The sequence below is a fragment of the Spinacia oleracea genome, chromosome 2 (assembly GCF_020520425.1).
Source record: "Spinacia oleracea cultivar Varoflay chromosome 2, BTI_SOV_V1, whole genome shotgun sequence".
NCBI classification, from domain to species: Eukaryota; Viridiplantae; Streptophyta; class Magnoliopsida; order Caryophyllales; family Amaranthaceae; genus Spinacia; species Spinacia oleracea.
In genome coordinates this window covers 103,378,461-103,400,150 of record NC_079488.1, presented here as the reverse complement: position 1 = coordinate 103,400,150, position 21,690 = coordinate 103,378,461, and the positions used below count along the sequence as shown (strand labels likewise).

Sequence of the window (21,690 nt, the reverse complement as noted above, 5' to 3'; positions counted from 1 at the left end):
TTTATTTTCTAGGGTAATGGACTAATGGAAGTGATGATTCAAAACTTTGGCTTTCATTTCTATTTTAAAGATCACTCAATTTGAGTTTAAACGTTTGATTTGAACTACGATACATACTCCGTAATATTCAATTGGATCATGATTTGTAATACCCCGAATTTTTAAAACTCGATTAATTATGCTTAATTATTTTTATTTAGCTTAAAATCGTTTTAAATCCTAAATTGAACTTTGTTTTAATTAACGAAGCTTTATTTCACTTGAATTTTTAATAATTGCTACACGATTTATTTATTATTTTCAGATTATATAATTTAATTTTTATATTTACGTGCTTAAACGATCTTTTTAAATCTTAATTATTTTCGGATTTTTCATAATTTAATAACGTTCTTATTTTATTCGAAAACGAAATTTATTTTTCGTTAACGACACTTTTATAAAAGATTATTTTGAGACTTAGTTTTAATTAAACATTTCCATTCTAATTAATTTTCTAAAAACAGAAATTGATTTTCTGAATTTTGCCTAACTTTGGGAAATGACTAAAATGCCCTTAGAAGAGCCAAAATCTCATTTCACCTCTTCTCTTTGCTCTCCACGTACCAGCAAGAAGGAAACCAATCCTTCCTTCTCCCTTTTCCCTCATTTCGGTCCCAATTCATAGCAAAGACAAATTTTGCTTCCTTCTTTTCTTCAGTTACAAATTCTAACATTCCAGATTTTAATTTTAAACATCAAAACCAAAAATAAGTGAGCAAAAGAAATTGAAAACCACCCCCCCTTGTTCTCTTCTCTGTCGAACCACCACCACCATCGCCTTACCAGCGCGATTCCGCGCCTTTGCGCCGTCCAGAACCCGAGCGCAGCCCCAACCCCCTCTCCTCTCCCTCCCCTGTTTCCTTCGTGCCCCCTTCCCCTGTTTTTCGTGCTTCCCTTTCGAATGAAACAGGTTCCAAATTGGAACCTTGTTTCCTTTATTTCCCACGCCCAAGCCCAAAACAAATTGGCCCAAATTCTTTTCAAAGTAAATTTTACTATTTATTTAAGCTCTAATTAATTGTTGCTATTTTCTCGTATCTTAATTATAAGGATTTTAAATGATAATTAGAATGTTTATATTTTGGGCTGAAAAGTTGGATTTAATAAATATTTTCGTTGATTCATGAAATTAAATAACATTTCTTGTAAATCGATATATATGTTTTGATTGAAATTTCGTTTAATAAATATTTTCAAGAAATTATAAACATTCATATTTTTATTAAATTCATCATTTCAAAATTCACTATTTATAAAATTATTAATTATAAAGTTGTCAATCTAAATGTTTTATGAAAATAAATAGTTACTTAAACATTTCAATAAAATAAATTATTAATAATGATTTAAAAATATAATATGACAGATTTTTGGAAATAAATAATATTTCATTAATTCCGAAATTATAAGATACATATTCATTATTTTAAAATCGTATCAGTTTTAAAGAAATTTATCGTTTTAGTAACTAATTCAAATAACTTGATACTTTGAAAGAAATCGAACTCGGAGCTCAGGACGAATGAACCAAGGAAAAAGGAATAGCAAATCGTGGAATTGAGGTAACGGCTATTGCTAGTACCCGCAATCCCCTTATAAATGTATTATGAAATTATGACGTTATGATTGAATTTATGAATTAAATGTTTTGACATGTTTTATGGATTGTGGGAATGAATTATGATTTGATTGAATTATTCGTTATAATATGATTTGATTGAGTTTTCTCATAAAATGATGTTTATGCAATGCTATGAAAGAAATGATGTTTTATTTGATCCCAGGATCAAAATGATGTTTTATGATATGAAAGAGTTATGTGATTTCAACTGAAATACAAGCCAAGGCTTGGTAAAACTATACAAAACATGATAAATGAAAGTGAAAGACCTGGTTTGTCTGGCGGTATATAAACTACCATCTTCCTATCTACCGGTCATGCATGCACCACGGACACCTGTCCACCCATGGATTACGAGCCCAGGCTCCCATGGTTTATGAGCCCAGGCTCAGGGCCCAGGCCCATGTTACGATGATGAGCCCAGGCTCTTATGGGCCCAGGCCCAGTGGAGAATTCCTTCACGGTTCGTACTTGCCGACAACTAGCATGTTAAATTGCAAAGTTTATGAATAAATTGAATATGATGTTTTATTAAATGTTTTACTTATTCTATTCTCCCTGTGTTACTAAATAAAATGAATTGAAATGAATTTACGTTGCTAGAATAGTTCGTTACTGAGTCTTCGGCTCACCGTTTTTGTTTTCTGTTTTAGGTACCGCGGGAAACGATGGAAACGAGTAGTTGCGAGGAATTTCACTTTAATAATATTCACTTAGTTTATGCTTAAAGTTATAATAGTTTAATTAAGAAATTTTAGTAAGCGCGCTATGTACTTTTATTTTGGAAATATAAAGGATTACTATATTAATTTGGAGTTTTAAATGGCTTAGAATATGATGGTTGCCTTGTAATTCCCAAGAGGGAGTTACGGCAGGTAATGTCCCGACCAAATTAGGTTAATTCCGCTGCTAAGTATGCTTAATAATTGAATTAGAGGTCGGGGTGTTACATGATTACTTGAATATAGTCAGTGGCGGAGCCAGGAATTCAACGTTGGGGGGCGAGAAAAAAAATGGAACTAAAAAATAAGGGGGGGCGAGAAAAAAAAAAAAACTAACAAAAAAAGGTATGGTATTAGGATTAGAACCCTAAACCAAGCAATACATATGGAATTAAACAAGAAATAACCATTGAGGCAAGTACCATTTAGTGATATATTTTAGTATTTATTACTATATATAACTGTTTTTTAAATTTGTTGGGGGGGCGGCCGCCCCCACCCGCCCCCCCTATCTCCGCTACTGAATATAGTGTGGTATTCGGCTTGATTTAAGTTAACCTTATTTATTCATATAAATTTAATTAATGTTCAAGAGAAGTATTAGTGGTACTAACTTTAATGGGGTAAGAAGTCCTAAACGAATAGAAAGAGGGAGGTGGGTTGATTATGTAGTCCATTAGTGGTATATTGGCCTCACAAGAGAGAACATAGTCACTCACCAAATATTGAAGCAATATCTTGACAAAGATGATATAATTAGTTACTAGATTTAAATGCAGGAGATGCATGTTTAACATTTTTCGTAAAACATGTAATGTGAATCATATTATACTAACACAAAATTAAGAGCCTTTTGGTGAACGTCACACTTCTCGATCAAAGTGACTATACGATAGAGACCTGTTAAAAAGATAAACGTCCTTAACTAATTGATTGAGTATTGTGTCCTAGAATTTGAACATTTTTTTAACTATTAGATGATTGGAATAAGTTTATAAAAAGGAGGATCGAACTACGGAAACAAGGAGGTAATTAGAGATCTTAGGTCTTGTTTATTTAAACTTATTTAAACTTATTTTAAGTTATTGCAACAAAATTTAGTTCGGATAAGTTCAACAAATATCATTTTTTTTTTCCAGCCAATGTTATACACATATAAGTTATTTTCAACAAAAAATAAGTTAAGTTAAGTTCATATAAGGTTTTAATAAGTTCAGATAAGTTAATTTCAGTTAACGAAATAGAGCCTTTTAATAAACTATACATATTAAAATCTACTTCCTTTGTTCTTATTTAGTTGCCAGAATTTGATTTTAACTATTTATACACCATCGTTTGACGGAATTTGTTGTGTATGTGTAAGGTAAAATATAGTCATGTGAGATTTTTGTTAAACTCGACTTGATAAATATTTTCAAAATATTTACTTTTAGATTTTTTCACATAGCAAAAAATATTAATAATTTAAAGTGTGCATTGACAAATGTGATTAAATAAATGTGTCAAACAATAAGAACGTAAGAAATATACTTGGATATACTCACTCCGTCCCTTAATACTCGCCCCAGTTTGACCGGCATAAAGTTTTAGGCAATTTAATTGACTTATTAATTTATTAGGTGGTGGATTTTTTTTAATATAGTTAGTGGGATGTGTGTCAAATAAAGGGGTGGGTTGAATTTTTTAATATTTTTTTTAAGGAAGTTGGAATATATGTGGGTCCATGGTAAGTGAAAGAAATGATATAATATTAGTAAAAGTATGCCATTTTTAGAAACGGGGCGAGTATTAAGGGGCGACTTTATAAGAAAAGCGGGAGCGAGTATTAAGGGATGGTAGAGTTGTCAAAACAGGTCATCGGAGGTCGGTCTGGGTCAGGTCATCTCGGGTCTCGGGTCATGATCAGGTCGGGTGTATCGGGTCACTTTATCACTCGGGTTAAGGTCGACTTGGTTTTCTGTCGGGTCATGCCGGGTTTTTTCCCATGTCGGGTACACGTCGGTTCGGGTCGGATCACGTTCAGGTCGGGTTCAATTTCGGGTTTGAATCGAGTTTGTACTGGTTAATCTCGGGTTTGTGGTCAAATTCGGATCGGATAATTTTCGTATCGGTTAAAATTTAGGTCGGGTTACTCTCGGACACGGGTTAAAATCGATTCAATAACTGATTTGGTCATCTCAAAATATTCAAGCGTATAATATTTACTTCACGAAATCGAGTCACTAACAGGTTATGTGGTAAAAATTGGTTTAAGTTTGTTGTCAAGTCGGGTATCGAATTGGGTACGGCTCATTGTTTGGTCGGGTCAGTTCGGTTATCCGTCAACTTTTGGTTTGGTTTCGGGTTCAGGTCCTACAACATCAGGTTAAAATCGGTTATCGATTTTTTCGGGTCGGGTACAGGTCGAGTTTCGGGTTACCTGTTTTACCAAAATTCCGGGTCATGGTCGATTTCGTGTTTGATCAATTCAGGTCGGATTTTCAAGTCGGGTCAATTTTTAACCGCTCTTGAAATGGAGGGAGCAACTTTTAATATCTTTAAAACTTGCAATTGGCAAATGGCAAATGGCAAATGGCAAATGGCAAATGGCAATGAATGAGCCTGAAGCAATATGGAAAGGGAAAAAAGGGTAACTTTAACTGGGCCGTTTTAAGGAAATTTGCTGGGCCGGGCTACTACTGACGTGTTATGTGAATGGTCAAATTCCAAGAAGAGAGGTTAAGGGCACAAATCTGCGCAAAATTTGGGGGTTTAGGGTTCTTCCTTCAAACAACTGTAAACAGAACAACAACAACAGAAATTGAAATTTCGTAGTCGAAAAATCTGAGCAAAAGATGTCGAAGAAGAACAATCTTTCTACTCGCAAGAGACAGCACGATTTCGATATAAGAAGTATTTCTTCTTCTTTCTCATTGTTTCTAATTATATTTCATTTTCGATTAAAGTAGGGTTTTTGCCAATTGAAAATTGCCCTAATTGTTGTTGTATTATTATCAGGAGAAAAGGAGGAGAAGGAGAAAAAGGCGAAGAAGCTTCAGGCAAATAAGAGCAAAATGAAGGTAATTAGTACTTGTATTGATTTGGAATTAGAATTTGAGAAGTAAGTTTTATGTTATTGTTGTGATTTATGGATTCTGCTTGGAATTTGTTATGTGAAGGTTGATGGGGGAGATAAGAAGAAAAAGAAAACAAGTAAATTCTCAGTGAAGAAGAAATTGAAATTGAAGACGAAATTGTCGGCATCTGCTAAAGCTAAAGCTCAACAAGCTATGGAACTTGATGATTAAGGTTTAATTTTTGTTTATTAACAACGTAAGATGTTTTTATTTTAATTGCATTGAGAGGTTTTGTACGGTTGTAGTATGAAATTTCATATAGTTCAATTTTGTTACATCAAAGCTTAAATTTGATGCAAATTAGTTCAATGTGGTTACTTGAAGCTTAAATTTGATGCAAATTAGTTCAATGTGGTTGTTCCCTTTTCTGTTTAATTGTATGATATTTCAATGATATGCTTGTTTGATACTTTGAATGTTGCTGTCAGATTCATGAAAGCGTCTTGGATTGAACTAAAAGCTTTTGCGAATGAAACTGTGGTTGGACTTTTAGGTATAAATAAAGAATTAGACTTAGTGTTCCCTAGACAATACTCACTAAATTTAGAAAAGTGTATGGACTTCTTTATTTTAGGAAAGGCGGTGATAAAACAGGGGATCGGTAGCTGGTTTAATCATAATAATCTGTGGGTTTGGTGTTTGAAGATGAAACAATCTTGCTCCTATCTAATTGGTGTTTGAAGATGAAACAATCTTGCTCTTATCTAATTGGTGTTTGAATATGGGGCTTGTGAGAAGTTTTTGTGTTGTATATTACCTTAGACGATTTTGTACTGAAGAAGCTGTGATGCTTATTATATTTGCGATTTACCAGCTGTCTGTGTCTACTGTCTTCCCCTTGCAATATTTCAGATTGTTGAATAACTCCATCAGCCAAGCTGCATTATGTTGCGATTTCTATGTGTTCATGTAGTTTTCTTCCGTTATCCTCGCATTTAACGGAAACATTGAGCTGAAAGTTGCTATAGCTGCATGGTTAAATATTTGAGTTCTGCCAGAAAACACAAGTTTACAATTTTTCCGGTCTTTGGAAAGGTAGACAATAATCTAGGGATATATTTACTAATCAAATTTAGCAAATCTACACAGAGTATTGACTAAAAAGAGAGACAACTGAACTTTTTAGGCAAAGAACGAACGGAGTTCCTCAAGATGAGAATTAAGAGTTCATTACAGTGGTAATACCTACCATTTCTATAACAGAGATCTTCAGAAAATAAGGAGCAAAACAATTTCGAACCGAGAACTTTAAGAAGGAAAAAAACAGGGGAGGAACTTGTCCTGATAGGCATCCATGTGGTTAAATTAAAGGGCAATTATAAAATGGACTAACAATAAAAGATTTGTGCTTGCAACATGTCTTTGCATGCCTGCAGGAGGCCCATATATATAGCAGTCACAAAAACTTGAAAAAGTTTAAGAATGTCAATTATTAAATCTTAATGCATCTAAATATAAAAACAGAATGAGACTATGGTTGATTTGGAGGATGACTGGGAGGAGTAGGCATCCCTGGACGAGGATGTCCATAGTTTGGCACTTGGCCACCAGGAGCAGGTGGCCCACGCATCATTGGAGGAGGTGGCATAGGCACCCGAGGACGCTGGGAATACTGTGGAGGCATCAGATAATGGCCTGGTGGAGGCATCTGAGGAGGCGGGCGCATCTGAGGTGGGAATCCTGGCATCTGCTGACTTGGTGGTCGGATCACAGGTGCAGAAGCTGAGAGCTGTGGGGTTGGAACTGGTGGACGATATATCTGAGGCTGCATCATACCCGGTGCTGGACCACCAACACCACCACGAATTGGACAAGCCAAACCAGGTTGAGCCTGAACTAGAGGTGCAGTTGGAATGCCTCGTCCTGTGGCTCGGCCAAGACCTGGACCAGCCATTGCAGCAGCACTCATGGACTTGGAACGTGACTCTTGAGGCGGGGGAGGACCTACAACAGTCATGGAAATGACCTCTTCACCTCTAAGGATTAGAAGCCCAAGTGTGCGATGATCCTCTGTCTCTTCATTGGGGTTAGTTTTCTTGGATTTGGTTCCCTTAGAAGAAGAAAGCTTTTTTCGAAACTCCTCACAATCGCCAAGGACAAGGTTCATGTGACGGTCATAGCCCATAAAGTTTCCAACAAGTTGACGCTCGTCTTGGATAGTGATCCGTATGCGGTAGTTGACAAAGTGGAGCATCTTTGAACTCTTAGACATCGACATGTTAAATCGCTCTTCTCTATATTTTTCAACCAATATGACCTGCACATATGCCTCAAAAGTCTTAAGAGTGCCACAACAACACTTCCCTCAAACAGTTGCTGTAATTCAGTCTACAAACCAACAATTCCCTTCACATTATTCTTATTGCTTACTCCATATTAGATCACACCAGAAAAATCAGATTAGAAAAGCAAAAAGAACTCACACAAAATATTCAGACCAGAAACTAGAAAAATCAGAATGGATCAGGTGCTTAGAACAAGGCCTAAGTGCCCAAGAAAATACTATGTAGTTCCTAAGTACAAACAATAACGGGCTTTCGAAAGCACTGCATAGCCTACAATCAGGGTTGCATCCCTCATAGCCTCCAACTCCACCTGTCCATAATGGCACAAGAAAGTAGTCCCTCTTACAAAAGTTCTTAAAAAGTGCCACAATAACACTTCCCACAAAGCAGTCGCAGTAATTCAGTCTACAGAACAATACAAGTGGATTCATAACTTCTCATTTTAGAAACACATTCTTCAGAGAGAAAGAGGAGTGCTTTTAGTTTCTCCCAACAAAAGAGAGATTTTATGAGAGAGAAAGTTCAAAACAAATTTTCTCCTCCTTCTTTCTCTGAAATGTGATTTTAATTGAATTACGTTTACAAAAAACTAGTTTATTAAGCGAAATACTATTTCAATTTCGCTATTTTTTGAATTTTTTTATTCATTCAAAGAGGTTTATGCTGTTGATGAAGGTGCATCGGGTGATTAAGGTAAATTTTCTCGTTCTTAATTCTATGTTCTTTTTAAACTTTAATGTTCTTTTCTTATAACTTTCTATTTCTGTGGCATCAAAACAGTGTGTTCTTTTTTAGAATCAGCAATTGTTCTTTTTACATATTTATAGTGTTGTTTTCAGATATCTTTTGATAAATAAAATAACGGAATTAGAACATAAATTGGTTGAAAAAGAACATTTCCAGAACTTAAAAGAACAAGAAAAAATATAGATCTGGTTTTAAAGTTCATCAAAGGTTCGTCGTTTTATTTTTTAATTAGAACATAAATTGGTTGGAAAAGAACATTTCCAGAACTTAAAAGAACAAGAAAAATTATAAATCTGGTTTTAAAGTTCATCAAAGGTTCGTCGTTTTATTTTTTAATTAGAACATACTGTAAATTGGTTGGAAAATAACATTTCCAGAACTTAAAAGAACAAGAAAAAATATAACTGCTTTTTATATTTGTACCTTTTGTCTGATTTGTCAATATTAGTGTTCTTTTTGTTAATGTTCTTTTTGCTAATGTTCTTTTGTTAATGTTCTTTTTTTTTGCGGTTTTTATTTTTTTTGCGTTTTATTGTTATTTATGTGCGTTTTGGGACAGGTGCACCAAGAGCACCATGCACACCCCTGCACAATCTGAGCGTTGCTCGAGTGCACCTAATATGTTCTAATAGACTAATAATAAAGTATATTCATTTAATTATCTAAATACAGAGTATTGTATGTAATTTTCGTCCTATTATATATTGCACGGTACACTTAATATGTTCTAACAATAAAGTATACTCATTTAATTATATAATACAGAGTACTGTATGCACTTTTCGTCCTATTACATATTACGGAGTACATATTTTGTATGCTTGATATTACTAATTGACCAAAATATTCGTCATACTAATATGTTGATTTACCAAAATCTTGATCAAATATATTTTCCATTATTACTATGGAGTATAATGATTTGCCTAAAATATAGTACCAAAATTGACTTTTTAGAAAATTATTATTATTGGAAAATACATTATTTCCATAATGTAAAAAAAAAAAAGTATTTTGTATACATAACTACTCCATCCGTCTCTTTTTATTTTTTACGTTTGGTATTTTGCACGCGTTTTAACGAATAATTAACGTGCATTGAGATTCTTCTAAGTTTTTCATGTAAACGAGGAAAATTACGTTTATTTATAATGTTTTCACTCTTATCAAAATTCTGATATTGAGAATATTAGAAAAAGTTAATGTCTTTATGGAAAAGTGTGAGGTATTAAATGACCCAATTGATTTAATTGGTTAATATAATAATTGAGCACTAATTTTGATAGAACATTAAATTATTTATGTGATAATATAAAAGGAAATGTAAAGAACATTTTGAAATACCCAAAAAGAAAACGTAAAAAACAAAAAGAGACGGAGGGAGTAGTAAATAAAAAAAGTAATGTTGAGATTCTGATATCTGTTTTAATGTAATGTAATAGATTGTTTGACATCTGTTAAGATATGTTAAGATATTAGATATTATTCTGTGAATATTCTGTAGAGTCCTAACTATGGTAAGTTACCTAATGTGTACCTAGGGTTTAGGTAATGAGTTGTACTATATATATACGTGTGTTATTAATGAGAATGATACGAGATTACACAATATTTGACATGGTATCATGAGCCTAGGTTAAAAACCCTAGATTTTTTTTTTCCGCAAGAAATTTGAGAGAGTGTAGCCGAGTATTGAGAACAACGACTTTCTTCGCTTGTTGAGTATTGAGATCAGGAGTTAACAATTCCTTAAGTATCACCATGAGTTCCGATGAGGAGGCACCACCAAAGGTCATCGCCGCCGCCGTCGACCTAGACTACTATCTCGGGTCAGGCGACGGCCCCGGTATTGTTATCACCCCTGTGAAACTAAGAGGAGCATCGAACTACGATGAATGGGCCAAAGCCGTTCGTCGCTCGATGATTTCAAAATTCAAATTTGGATTTCTTGACGGTTCTGTGAAGGAACCCATTATGGACGAGACGAAGATGAAACATTGGATTGCGGTCAATTCGATGGTGGTGTCTTGGATCACAAACACCATTGACGAGAGTTTGCGTTCGAATCTGGAGGACTTTGATATTGCTCACGAGTTGTGGAGTCATTTGAGGACGCGGTACTGCGTCGTGTCGGGCACCAGGGTCTGCCATATTAAGATGGCTCTGAGTGGTTGCAAGCAGGGCACGTCTGAGGGCGTCATGGAGTACTATGGCCGCTTGTCGAAGGTATGGAAGGAGTACGTACAGTATGCACGAGTTCCCAGGTGTGTATGTGCGGGTTGTACGTGTAATATAGCGAAGCAGGTGGGGGACATTCACGATGAAGATCGTCTGCACTATTTCCTAATTGGCCTGGATGATCACTATGAAGCCATTCGTGCACAACTGTTAGCACGATCGCCGTTGCCAGGACTCGACGAGGCGTACCAGACGGTTATGAATACCGAGACCATGCGCGCCAAGGCTGCGAGAGGTCCGGAGAGTGTCATGGCGTTCAAGGTCGAGACTAAGGCTCGGTCGAGGTCGGGAGATGTCAGTGGCAGATTTTGTGGTCATTGCAATCGTGAGGGTCATGAGGAAGAAACTTGTTATCAGCTGATTGGATTTCCTGAATGGTGGGATGAGAAGAAACGAGGTGGACGAGGGCCTGGTCGAGGAGGCAGGACGTCGATTAGAGGAGGCAGAGTAGCTCGTGGGGCAGCGTCGTCGACCAGTGGTGTCGCTCGTGCCAATGCCGTGAGCAATGCCACAGGAGGGGCGACAACCACTGTGACGAGTGGAGACGGATCGCAGGGTGCAGTGACGACAACCAATCATGAGCTTGTTGGGGTGACGAAGGAGCAAGTCCAGCAAATAGTTGACATCTTGTCACGACCTTCAAACAAGTTGCAAGGTAATCTTGATTTACGATGGATTGTTGACAGTGGGGCATCACGTCATGTGACGGGTGATATTTCAATCCTGAGAAATATCAAGACATCAAGAAATCAACAGGTTGTGTTGCCGGACGGTCAACCTGCAAATTCAAACCAATATGGTTCGGTGGTCTTGGAGAATGGTTTCGTGCTTGATAATGTTCTATTTGTGCCTAAATTGAACTGCAATTTAATTTCTGTAACTCAATTAAGTGACGAATTACATTGTGCTGCTCAATTTACTAACAAAATGTGTGTTCTTCAGGACCGCTCGACGAGGATGGTGATTGGCGTAGGTGATCGACAGGAAGGACTATATTTTTTCCGTGGGGCTCCAAAGGTTCGTGTGCTAGCAGTGGAGTGTGTGGTCGACTTGTGGCATCAACGGATGGGGCATCCGTCGGAAAAAGTGTTGCAGTTACTTCCTCAAGTGAGTCATAAGATTAGGAATAATAAAACAATTTGTGATGTATGTCCGCGGGCGAGACAATGTAGGGAGAGTTTTCCAGTTAGTGTTAGTCGTGCTAGTCGCACATTTGAATTGGTTCATCTTGATTTATGGGGACCCTACAATACTCCCTCGTCTTGTGGGGCAAAGTATTTTTTTACCATTGTTGACGATTATTCTAGAGGTGTGTGGATTTATTTACTGAGTAATAAAATGGAAGTTGCATCGACATTTCTTAATTTTGTTGCCATGATTAAGTGTCAGTTTAATAGATCCCTTCGAGTAGTACGCAGTGATAATGGTACTGAATTCAATTGCTTACAAAATTATTTTCGTCAACATGGGATTCTGTTTGAGTCGTCGTGTGTTGGGACGCCTCAACAAAATGGGAGAGTCGAGAGAAAACACCAACATATTTTGAATGTTGGGAGGGCGTTACGTTTTCAAGGAAATCTTCCAATAAAATTTTGGGGGGAATGTATTTTGGCCGCCTGTTACTTGATAAACCGTACACCTACCCCGATCCTTGACAATAAAACACCTTATGAGATGTTGTTTGGTAAACCACCATCGTATGTGCCTATCCGCGTGTTTGGGTGTCTGTGTTATGCATATAATCTCCGGTGTAAAGGGGATAAGTTTGAGTCTCGGAGTCGCCGATGTGTGTTTTTGGGTTATCCGTTTGGCAGGAAGGGATGGCAACTTTATGATCTAGAGACACATGAGTTCTTCGTCTCACGGGATGTCAAGTTTCATGAAGGGACGTTTCCTTTTGTAGATGAATCGGATGTGTAGCCACTGGTGCATGATGGTCATGGGGGGCTTGACCATTGGAGTTTGGATGAGAGTGGGACTACGGGTCCTGAGACCGTGTCGTCGCGTGCAGGTGATACTGCTGGGGTGTCGCCGCCTACAGGTGATACTGAGGGAGTATTGTCGCATCCGGGAGCTGATGAGGGGGTGTCATTGACCAGTGGCGACGACAGGGGAGTGTCGTCGCCTGGGAGGGAGGAACAACAACATGAAACTCCTAGTCGAGTGGATTCAGACGTCGTCTCCTCACATACAGGTGTAGAGGAGACGACGGGTAGTGACGAGAGTGAGACAAGGCAGTGTGTGGAGGATACGGAGTTAGGAAGGGGGAAGCGTGCGAAGTTTCCGTCGACAAAGCTGAAAGACTGTGTGATACTGGATTCCAGAAGAATCACTTTGACAAAGTGTGTCGAATGAGAAAGTCGTTGTATGGGTTGAAACAAGCACCTAGATGTTGGTTCCAGAAGTTGTCGACGGCATTGACGCACTATGGATTTCGACAGTCGCTGTCCGATTATTCTCTCTTTACTCTGTCTAAAGGTACGTTGCAGCTGAGTGTGCTCATTTATGTGGACGACATGATTATCGCAGGCAATAACAAGTTTGCGCTTGAGAGTTTTAAGGCATACTTGAAGGAGTGTTTTAAAATGAAAGACCTCGGGGCTCTAAAGTACTTCCTTGGGTTAGAGGTGGCACGAAGTAGTCAAGGGTTCTATGTATGTCAGAGAAAATATGCCCTCGACATCATCTCCGAGGCCGGATTGTTGGGAGCAAAGCCTGTGGACTTTCCCATGGAACAGAATCATAGGTTGGCATTGGCAGACGGGCCAGACCTGTCGGACGGTGAGCAGTATAGGCGTCTGATCGGACGTCTGGTTTATTTGGCTGTCACGCGACCAGACGTTGCCTACTCTGTACATGTCCTATCTCAATTTATGCAAGCACCAAAGGAGGCACATTGGGAAGCAGCTTTGCGAGTAGTGAGATATTTGAAGAAGTGTCCGGGTCAAGGTATACTACTTCGGTCGGACAGTGCGTTGCAGTTGGAGGGGTGGTGCGACTCGGATTGGGCAGGGTGTCCAATGACGCGTCGGTCGGTGACTGGATGGTTTGTGTCACTTGGTATGTCGCCAGTTTCTTGGAAGACCAAGAAACAGCATACTGTTTCTCGGTCGTCTGCTGAGGCAGAATATCGATCGATGACAGCTCTGACGTGTGAGTTGAAGTGGTTGAAACAACTACTACGCGACTTGGGGGTGACACACGACCAAGGCATGAGGATGTATTGCGACAGTCAGTCTGCGTTACATATTGCACAGAATCCGGTGTTCCATGAAAGGACAAAACACATCGAGTCAGATTGTCATTTCATTCGAGATGCAATCAAGGAAGGGATCATCAGTCCGTCGTACGTGTCGACGAAGGTTCAGTTAGCAGATATCTTCACCAAAGCGTTGGGGAAGGCGCAATTTGAGTTTTTTTTGAACAAGATGGGCATTCGAGATCTACATGCTCCACCTTGAGGGGGGATGTTAAGATATGTTAAGATATTAGATATTATTCTGTGGATATTCTGTAGAGTCCTAACTATGGTAAGTTACCTAATGTGTACCTAGGGTTTAGGTAATGAGTTGTACTATATATATACGTGTGTTATTAATGAGAATGATACGAGATTACACGATATTTGACAACATCCCCCTCAAAAAAAATAAAAAATAGATTGTTTGACATTATTTCACCCTCAAAGAATAAATAGCTAAGCAGAATCCAACTCAATTAACCATCTATTTTCCTAAAGGGGCTCTGAACACCATCGATTTTCAAACTGCAGCTGAAGCATTGGCTCATAATTTTTTCAAACATGGGTTGAGTTGTCTCATAGTATTACTTACACTATACGTAAAATTTAACTTCTTTGGTCGAACTTTGCCTTATTGGGACGTGTAATACATTTTCAACAGAAATATGGCCCAACAATTGGAATAATATACCGTGTCATTCCTGCACGTATAAAGGGGCCGGCCCATTAAAATTATCTGCCTAAAATCAACTCACGACCCAACAAACACAATAACGTGTCGTATCGTGTCGTTCTCGTTCATGCCCGTGGAGGGACCCGACCCTGTGCCACTTTAATCTGATTCGACAGCCTAGTTCTGTAGTAGAGAAATAGAGACCATAATGGATCAACAAGTACAGGTGGATATTTGTTGAGATGGGGATTGTCGATTGATTGTGGTGGGAGCAAACAAAAGAAGTGGATGATGATGGGATAACAAAAACAAGAGGTGTAACTTGTAAGTTGTAAGGTGTTGTGTTGTTTATCCACGAGAAAAAGCAGAACCCCTTTTCTTTTCTTAGTTTCCTTTCCTTTCCTTTCCTTTGTGGGTTACCAAATACAAACACTGTTCTTTCTCTCTCTCTCACATTCATCATTCATTATTCATTATTCATTATTCATAGTCTCCGCCGTAGTGGAAATGAAGTGTCACAATCAGCCTCACAGAGTCACATAATCTCGCTAAATCCATCATCTTAACTTTCAACTCTTAAGATAGACGATAAAACTCCCCCCCCTTTTAACCAAAACCACCTACATTCTACCCACAATTTGATCATACTTCACAACTCTGAAAAACCCCAGAAATTTGGTTCTGTTTTCATGAATTTCTGCCCATTTAAACAACAAGATTTGTTGCCTTTGAAGCTTCATTCCTATTTTTGCGGGGTTTGCTAACTGGTTTGTTCTGAAAACCTCTGTAATTCTGTTTCCTTAATTAATCTATCTGTCTATTATTATAAGGCACTCTTTTACTGACTTTGATAGCATTGCATGTCTGTTTTAACCCCTTCCTACCATAGCTGTGTTACTGTGAAATATTTTTCATGTGTATTGGTTATCTTAATTTCTTGTACTCCAACATTTTGTAGAACAATATACTGATGTCAAGAATATCAAAGATAATATCAAGACTTTGACTTGATATTATTCTGATTCTTGGTATTATATTATCTTGTGATCAATTTATATCTTAGGATATTATCTTAGTTTGACTTTATGTAGTTATCCTTGTATTCATGTAAACTATCCTTTACGAAGGATATACTATTCTGTTTTCCTAGTTTAAGGAGATTCTGCACATATTTAGCAACACCTTTGTAAGTATATAAGCTCCTATATTATCAATGGAAACATCAAGTCTTCCAAACCTTTACACATTTTAGGAAATTACACTCAGTGACACGAACTTCGACCCATCTTCAATGGTTGAAACCGTAAATGAAAAACACCTCAAACTCGACAACTTTAGACTATTAATAGCCACGATCGCAGTAGAGGATATTAGATGCACCGGGTGCATACGCTTGTATTACAAACTAGATATCCTATACGCCTCTATTTGTATTACAAACTGGATATCCTATACTTCGTATATATACTTCTATCTTATATCATAGAGTTCAGATATAACCCAACTCTACCATGATTCTATCATCCAGGATAACTTCGTTTATCCTCAATACATTTTCTCCTTAAATCTGAAGAGAAAATATGGTAGGGACCATCAATGACCATTAAAATAACCTTAGGTGCACCTAATAATTTTCAAGATTGCAGGATTGGTGTTTGAAAAACAATCTAGGACCAAATTATGTCCAGTCTATATATACAAAATCAACTTCCTCCCATCTTCTAATTGTCTAATGTTGTGAAGTTTGAGATATTTTTCTTAAGAGTATCAGGTTGGTGGCAATGATTGCAGTTGTGCCAAAATTTGTGTCATTCATTATATCTTTATTTTAGATTTTTAAAATTTCATGACCCAACTCACAGGTCTGATTTGCTCTTCTGCAGCTCTAATATTGCTTAAGTTTTCAAACATTTCCGGTGATCTCTGAAAAGGTCCACATTTGAATTCACTTTGAAGCCGGATAAAGACTAAAGGAACTTAAGCCCATTGTGGTTTATTCATGAGGCTAAACTAAAAACTCAACCAGTTTTGCTCATTGTATTCAAAGGCTTGTAAGATCAAAGAGGAGAGGAAATTACTTGAGTTGACTGGAAGTTAAGGGTGTTCTGAATTCAGTCTGTGGAAGTACTGTCCTTATAAATTGCTGTGATTTAGTGAACTAAATGCATGGAGAGGGAACCTATGCCAATGTCAGGACCTGGTAGCTTTTATATGCAGAGAGGATTAGCCGAGTTACATGGTGTTCATTCATTGCCTAATTCCGGGATGACTTTCCAATCAAATGTCGGGGGCAGCTCTTCAGGAACGGGTATGAGGGTTGAACCCACTTCGAGTTTTCTATCTGATAGCATTAGCCGTGGTGTAGGTGCATCACCCTCAATGCAGGCGTCTGCTACACCAATGCGAAGGAAAAGAGGTAGGCCTAGGAAATACGGACTTGATGGGAAAATGTCATCCAACTTCTCCTCTGTATCAGCAACCCTTCAGGTTATGAACACCTCAGCTGAGAAGCGGGGTAGAGGTCGACCTCCTGGTAGTGGAAGAAAGCAACCATTGACTCCCTTTGGTAAGATTTTTGACAATGACATTGACATGTACGTTTTGCTGTTGCACAACTTTAAGAAATTGGTCTTAGATTGCATAATTTATGACTAAAAAGTAAATGATTATAGGGTTTTACACATATGGCAGTTTGAGGGTGGGTTTATATGCCATAACTAGTGTGGTTCATGATTATAAGTACCAACTCTTGTTGGATTGCGTTATTGCTAATTCACTTTCAAATCATGAATCAGTTGTCATGTCTCAAATGAGCCATTAAAGTTGTCCTGTCCTAGTTTGTAATTTGGCAAGAATTTTGCTGGCCATGTGACAAGCATAACAACATAGATGAGTTTCAGTGTCGTTTTCAGGGGATTGTGGTATTGATGTTTGGCAATGTTTAAATTTCTTATCAGGTAAATTTGTGACTGGTTCAGCAGGTGTGGGATTTACTCCTCATGTCATCACAGTTGCAACAGGGGAAGTATGTTATCTGCTTCTATTATAAGCACTAAAGAACTCTTGCATATTTACAAATTTTGTACTTGTTATAAGTTTTTAGAATGATCTGGAATAATTGTAGTTTCTACAAAATGTACATAATCTGATTGCTACCTGAAATAGTGAAATCTTTCCTCTTTCAACATTTCCCAGGATATTGCATCAAAACTCTTGGGATTTGCGCAACAAGGGCCTAGAGCTGTATGCATATTGTCAGCAAATGGTGCAGTCTCCACAGTGACCCTACGCCAGCCTTCAACTTCCGGTGGCACCATCACATATGAGGTCTTACTCACATACTCCGTTTAGCTGCTATATACTCCGTATTGGTTTTCTTATTGCTTTTATTGCTTCAGACTTGTGTTGCTTCTTGCTACTCCTCAAATCTAGAACATATTACATGCAAGCACCGTGCACCCTCTCACATTTTCTCCTTACATGTGAGGAGAAAATGTGATAGGGACCACCAATGAGCATAAAAGTACCCTTGGGTGCACGGTGCACCCGGTTGCACCTAATAATTTACACCTCAAAATCATCATCTCATTCTCTACTTATTGAATTGACAATGGCAATATATTAATATTGATCTCTTGGTGATGATTTTATTAAATAGTTGGAGTAGTTGATTGGTTTTCTTGTTGAATTGGTTCTGTGATTACAAAAATAGGCTTTTGACATTTTCACCTACAAAACAGAATTATTTTTATGGAAGGTAGTTCTGATAATTTCAAACTTCAAATAAGAACAATCAAGTTTGGACTTCGGATTGAGGGAACCCAGGTGCAAAAGCGCAGTCTTGACCATTTTTATTTGCATTATGAGACATTTAATGGATCTTCTCACTAAAAAAAACCCTGCAATTGTTAGATATATTACTGCCCTTCCGATAATCTAGCTCAGGATATCATGAGAGTATGAGACTTGCTTACACATTCAACTGACAACCCTTATTTTTTTTACTATGGTAATTTATATCAGACTGCTTAATTTGACTTCACCCGAATCCTTTAAGCTATTCTTCAAACCTTGTAGTGTTTCTTCTTAGTACTGAAAATTGGCTTTGTGTAGGGGCGCTTTGACATATTATGCATGTCAGGATCTTTCTTGGTTATTGGTAATGATGGTTCTCATGATCGAAGTGGCGGTCTGAGCATTTCACTTGCAAGTCCTGATGGTCGTGTTGTTGGTGGAGCCGTTGGTGGAATGCTTATTGCAGCCTGCCCTGTTCAGGTCAGTCTATGATCTCTCCTGTCCTTGACAACCCAGTTTTTACTTATAATAGACAACTGGAAGTAATTTAAAAAATTGGCAAATTTAGGTGATAGTTGGGAGCTTCATATGGATTACTCCGAAAGTCAAAGAAGGAAACGAAGGCGGTGGAGATTCCGAGCATTATTCAGTTGACAATACGATGATGGCTCCTCCAAGTGGTGGGCAGAGCCAGAATTTATCGCCTCCAACCTCTACGCTGGGTGGATGGTCGTCTAGTCCACAGACGCTAGACTTGAGAAACTCTCATATAGACATTGATCTGATGCGTGGATGAAGGGATAGTAATTACCTCTGTAAATATCTTCTCTCATTTAAAGCTACACTAATTAAATGTCTAATCTAACTTTGTATTGTACATTAGCAGCTCATTTTAGGCTTCATACTCCTCTATTAATTTTGACATGGAAATCATATATATATGTTTGTCATACTCACCACAAACTATAGAATATATGGTAGGCTTGCTTTATGATCATGATCATGTTTTCCAACTGCTAAGTAGCAAGTACTTTATTAATTTAGGCATCAGGTAATTAATACAGGATCAAAACACACACATATAGAGAGTACTAAATAGACTCAACAAGCAGATCAGTACTCGGAGACCAGGTGATTGGCATCTCGCCGTAGTGATCTGAGTCCGGGGATACTCCAAGGGATCTCCAAACAGCCTTAGACGCGTCAACAACATTAAATCTACAAGGAATTTGGTAGCCATGTTCTTCATCACACCCCTTTCTGGAGTCACACTCATCAACAACCTTCGCCCTTGTTGTACGCCCATTGCCGTTGATAATGATCTCTTTCAGGCAGCGAGAACCCTTGTTGTACCATCCCGTTGACAGCGCCACCACAGGGGTATTATCTGAGTGGTAGCGATTGTCACACGCCGAGGCCCCACCCTCGTCCCCGCCTTTAGCAAAGCTGTTTAAGGTCAGTGTTGCTTTGGTGTGGCTAGTAACCGGGGGTGAGCACTTGTAGGTTGTGTAGCTTTTCCCAGCTTTGCAGCAGTCAGCACCTTTTGGGTCACATTGGCCCGGTGGGGGTTTGATTCCGGGTAGGGGTTTGCCTGGTTTGCAAGCCTGGGCATTGGTGGTGTGCAGGAAGTTGGTGGAAATGGCGAGGAGCACAACTACGAAAGCATAGTAGTACAAGCTTGTTGGGCTAGTAATAAGTTTTCTCATGATTGTTAGTGGTGTTTGTGATTCTTAATTGTGTCCTTGCCTTAAGGATATATATAGAGATTTTAGTCGACTGATTAGTAATAGATCGACTTGGGCGATGCTCTGAGTTGTTACTCCTAATATAAATTGTATTTTCTTGACGATAATTTAAATGGACTTTGAATTTTCATTTGTGAAACTTAATTTATTAGCCGCAACATTATATAATATTGAGTACTTGGACTTTTCTTACCTATGTTGAAGTATATTATCAAAACCAATTGCCTAGTTGTTGTATATGTAAATATTCAAGTGGGAGGTGACATGTTCAAAGTGCTCAATTAATAATCAATACCAGTAAATGGTTGCTTACTTGCTTGCATGAATACAGAATTTGACATACTTCCTTCAAAAAAAGTATTTGACATACAGAATATATTACTTCGTATGTTGTGTGACTTATGTCATATACAAATATGCCATGTTATTGTTGTAAGTATAATGTGGTGGCGTTGTGCCTCTTATTAAGAGAGGCACAACATCACGAGAAAACCAAGCTTGCTTAGGCCACAAGGTCATAAGACATAAGTATGAGCCTCATTGACTTGGTCAAATAACAAAATTGGAATTAAAACATAGGGGTGATGGGCCTGATGGCTAATAAAAACTCCACCAATTTGGTATATATTAGTTGTTGGACCGTATACTAGCGCAGACATCTCCCTAGGTATACAAATTTATTTTGCAGAAATGTTACGTAAAAGACTGATATTGACAAATTTACGTTAAATGTTAGAAAAACAATACTAAAGTTCGATTTGCATGTAAGTAATAATATGAAATCATACATCCTTTTACAATATTTGTGTCATTGTAGCATTCCACAAGCAACATTGATAAGGGAGACGAGAAGAGGGCGGGGGAAAGCTAAGTTAGAAAGATTGACAACTGACAAGAGAAATTCGGTGGAATGAGTTATTGAGTTCCCACCAAAAGGAAGAAAGAAAAGGCAAAAGAAAGAAAAAGGAGACACATGGTAGCAAGATGACCGAGGGACGAGGGTATAATTATCCCCATACTATTGATAAGAATAAGACAAAAAAATGAAGACACAAATGGGGGCAAAATAGTAAGTGCACTATTAGGTGAATAATAATAGAAGTTCAAGACTTTATAAGCGTTATGATATATAATGATACATAAAGCCAACGACCGTAGAGACAAGAATTATTGAGAATTGTGATTATGGTCTAGGTCATTTAACATTACATGTTGAAGCAATGAAATGCCTCTATGCATGCACTACAGTGGGCAAAAGATTGCTCAAAAGATTTCATAGTCGTATATATACACTGGTTCAACTACCTTAGTTTCTTACTTTCTTATTTACAGCTCAAAAGATTTCATAGGTAAGGAATTTCTTAATTGCGTGATCGTCTATAAGGTGCATCAGCCAAAGTGCAGTTTGCTTACGACCTGACAGAAAGAGAGGAGAATGAAGGAATTCAGTTCGTCTCTCTTATCG

The 21,690-nt window shown here is 37.8% G+C and overlaps 4 protein-coding genes across 5 annotated transcripts; 2 read left to right on the top strand and 2 right to left on the bottom strand.

Moving 5' to 3' along the window:
- Positions 1-1,369: 1,369 nt before the first annotated feature.
- Positions 1,370-5,863, top strand: LOC110789418 (uncharacterized). The gene is made up of 4 exons (XM_056837582.1): positions 1,370-1,604; positions 2,317-5,277; positions 5,383-5,444; positions 5,544-5,863. The coding sequence occupies exons 2-4, from the start codon at positions 5,220-5,222 to the stop codon at positions 5,670-5,672; spliced, it is 249 nt and encodes an 82-aa protein (XP_056693560.1). The 5' UTR covers positions 1,370-1,604; positions 2,317-5,219; the 3' UTR covers positions 5,673-5,863.
- A 757-nt stretch (positions 5,864-6,620) lies between these two features.
- Positions 6,621-7,719, bottom strand: LOC110788632 (uncharacterized). The gene has a single exon (XM_021993265.2). The coding sequence runs from the start codon at positions 7,717-7,719 to the stop codon at positions 6,973-6,975; it is 747 nt and encodes a 248-aa protein (XP_021848957.1). The 3' UTR covers positions 6,621-6,972.
- A 7,326-nt stretch (positions 7,720-15,045) lies between these two features.
- Positions 15,046-19,443, top strand: LOC110789366 (AT-hook motif nuclear-localized protein 9). Of its 2 annotated transcripts, none has more exons than XM_021994028.2 (6): positions 15,046-15,452; positions 16,569-17,251; positions 17,643-17,710; positions 17,881-18,012; positions 18,799-18,960; positions 19,049-19,443. In XM_021994028.2, exons 2-6 carry the CDS (start codon positions 16,852-16,854, stop codon positions 19,274-19,276), a joined length of 990 nt encoding a protein of 329 aa, XP_021849720.2. In that variant the 5' UTR covers positions 15,046-15,452; positions 16,569-16,851; the 3' UTR covers positions 19,277-19,443. The 2 variants fall into 2 exon arrangements, with proteins under 2 accessions (XP_021849720.2, XP_056693559.1); XM_056837581.1 differs by having other exon boundaries at positions 16,548-17,251.
- Positions 19,444-19,496: 53 nt separating this feature from the next.
- LOC110789375 (putative ripening-related protein 1) lies at positions 19,497-20,327 on the bottom strand. The gene has a single exon (XM_021994035.2). It carries the CDS (start codon positions 20,184-20,186, stop codon positions 19,572-19,574), a length of 615 nt encoding a protein of 204 aa, XP_021849727.1. The 5' UTR covers positions 20,187-20,327; the 3' UTR covers positions 19,497-19,571.
- Between the last annotated feature and the right edge of the window lie 1,363 nt (positions 20,328-21,690).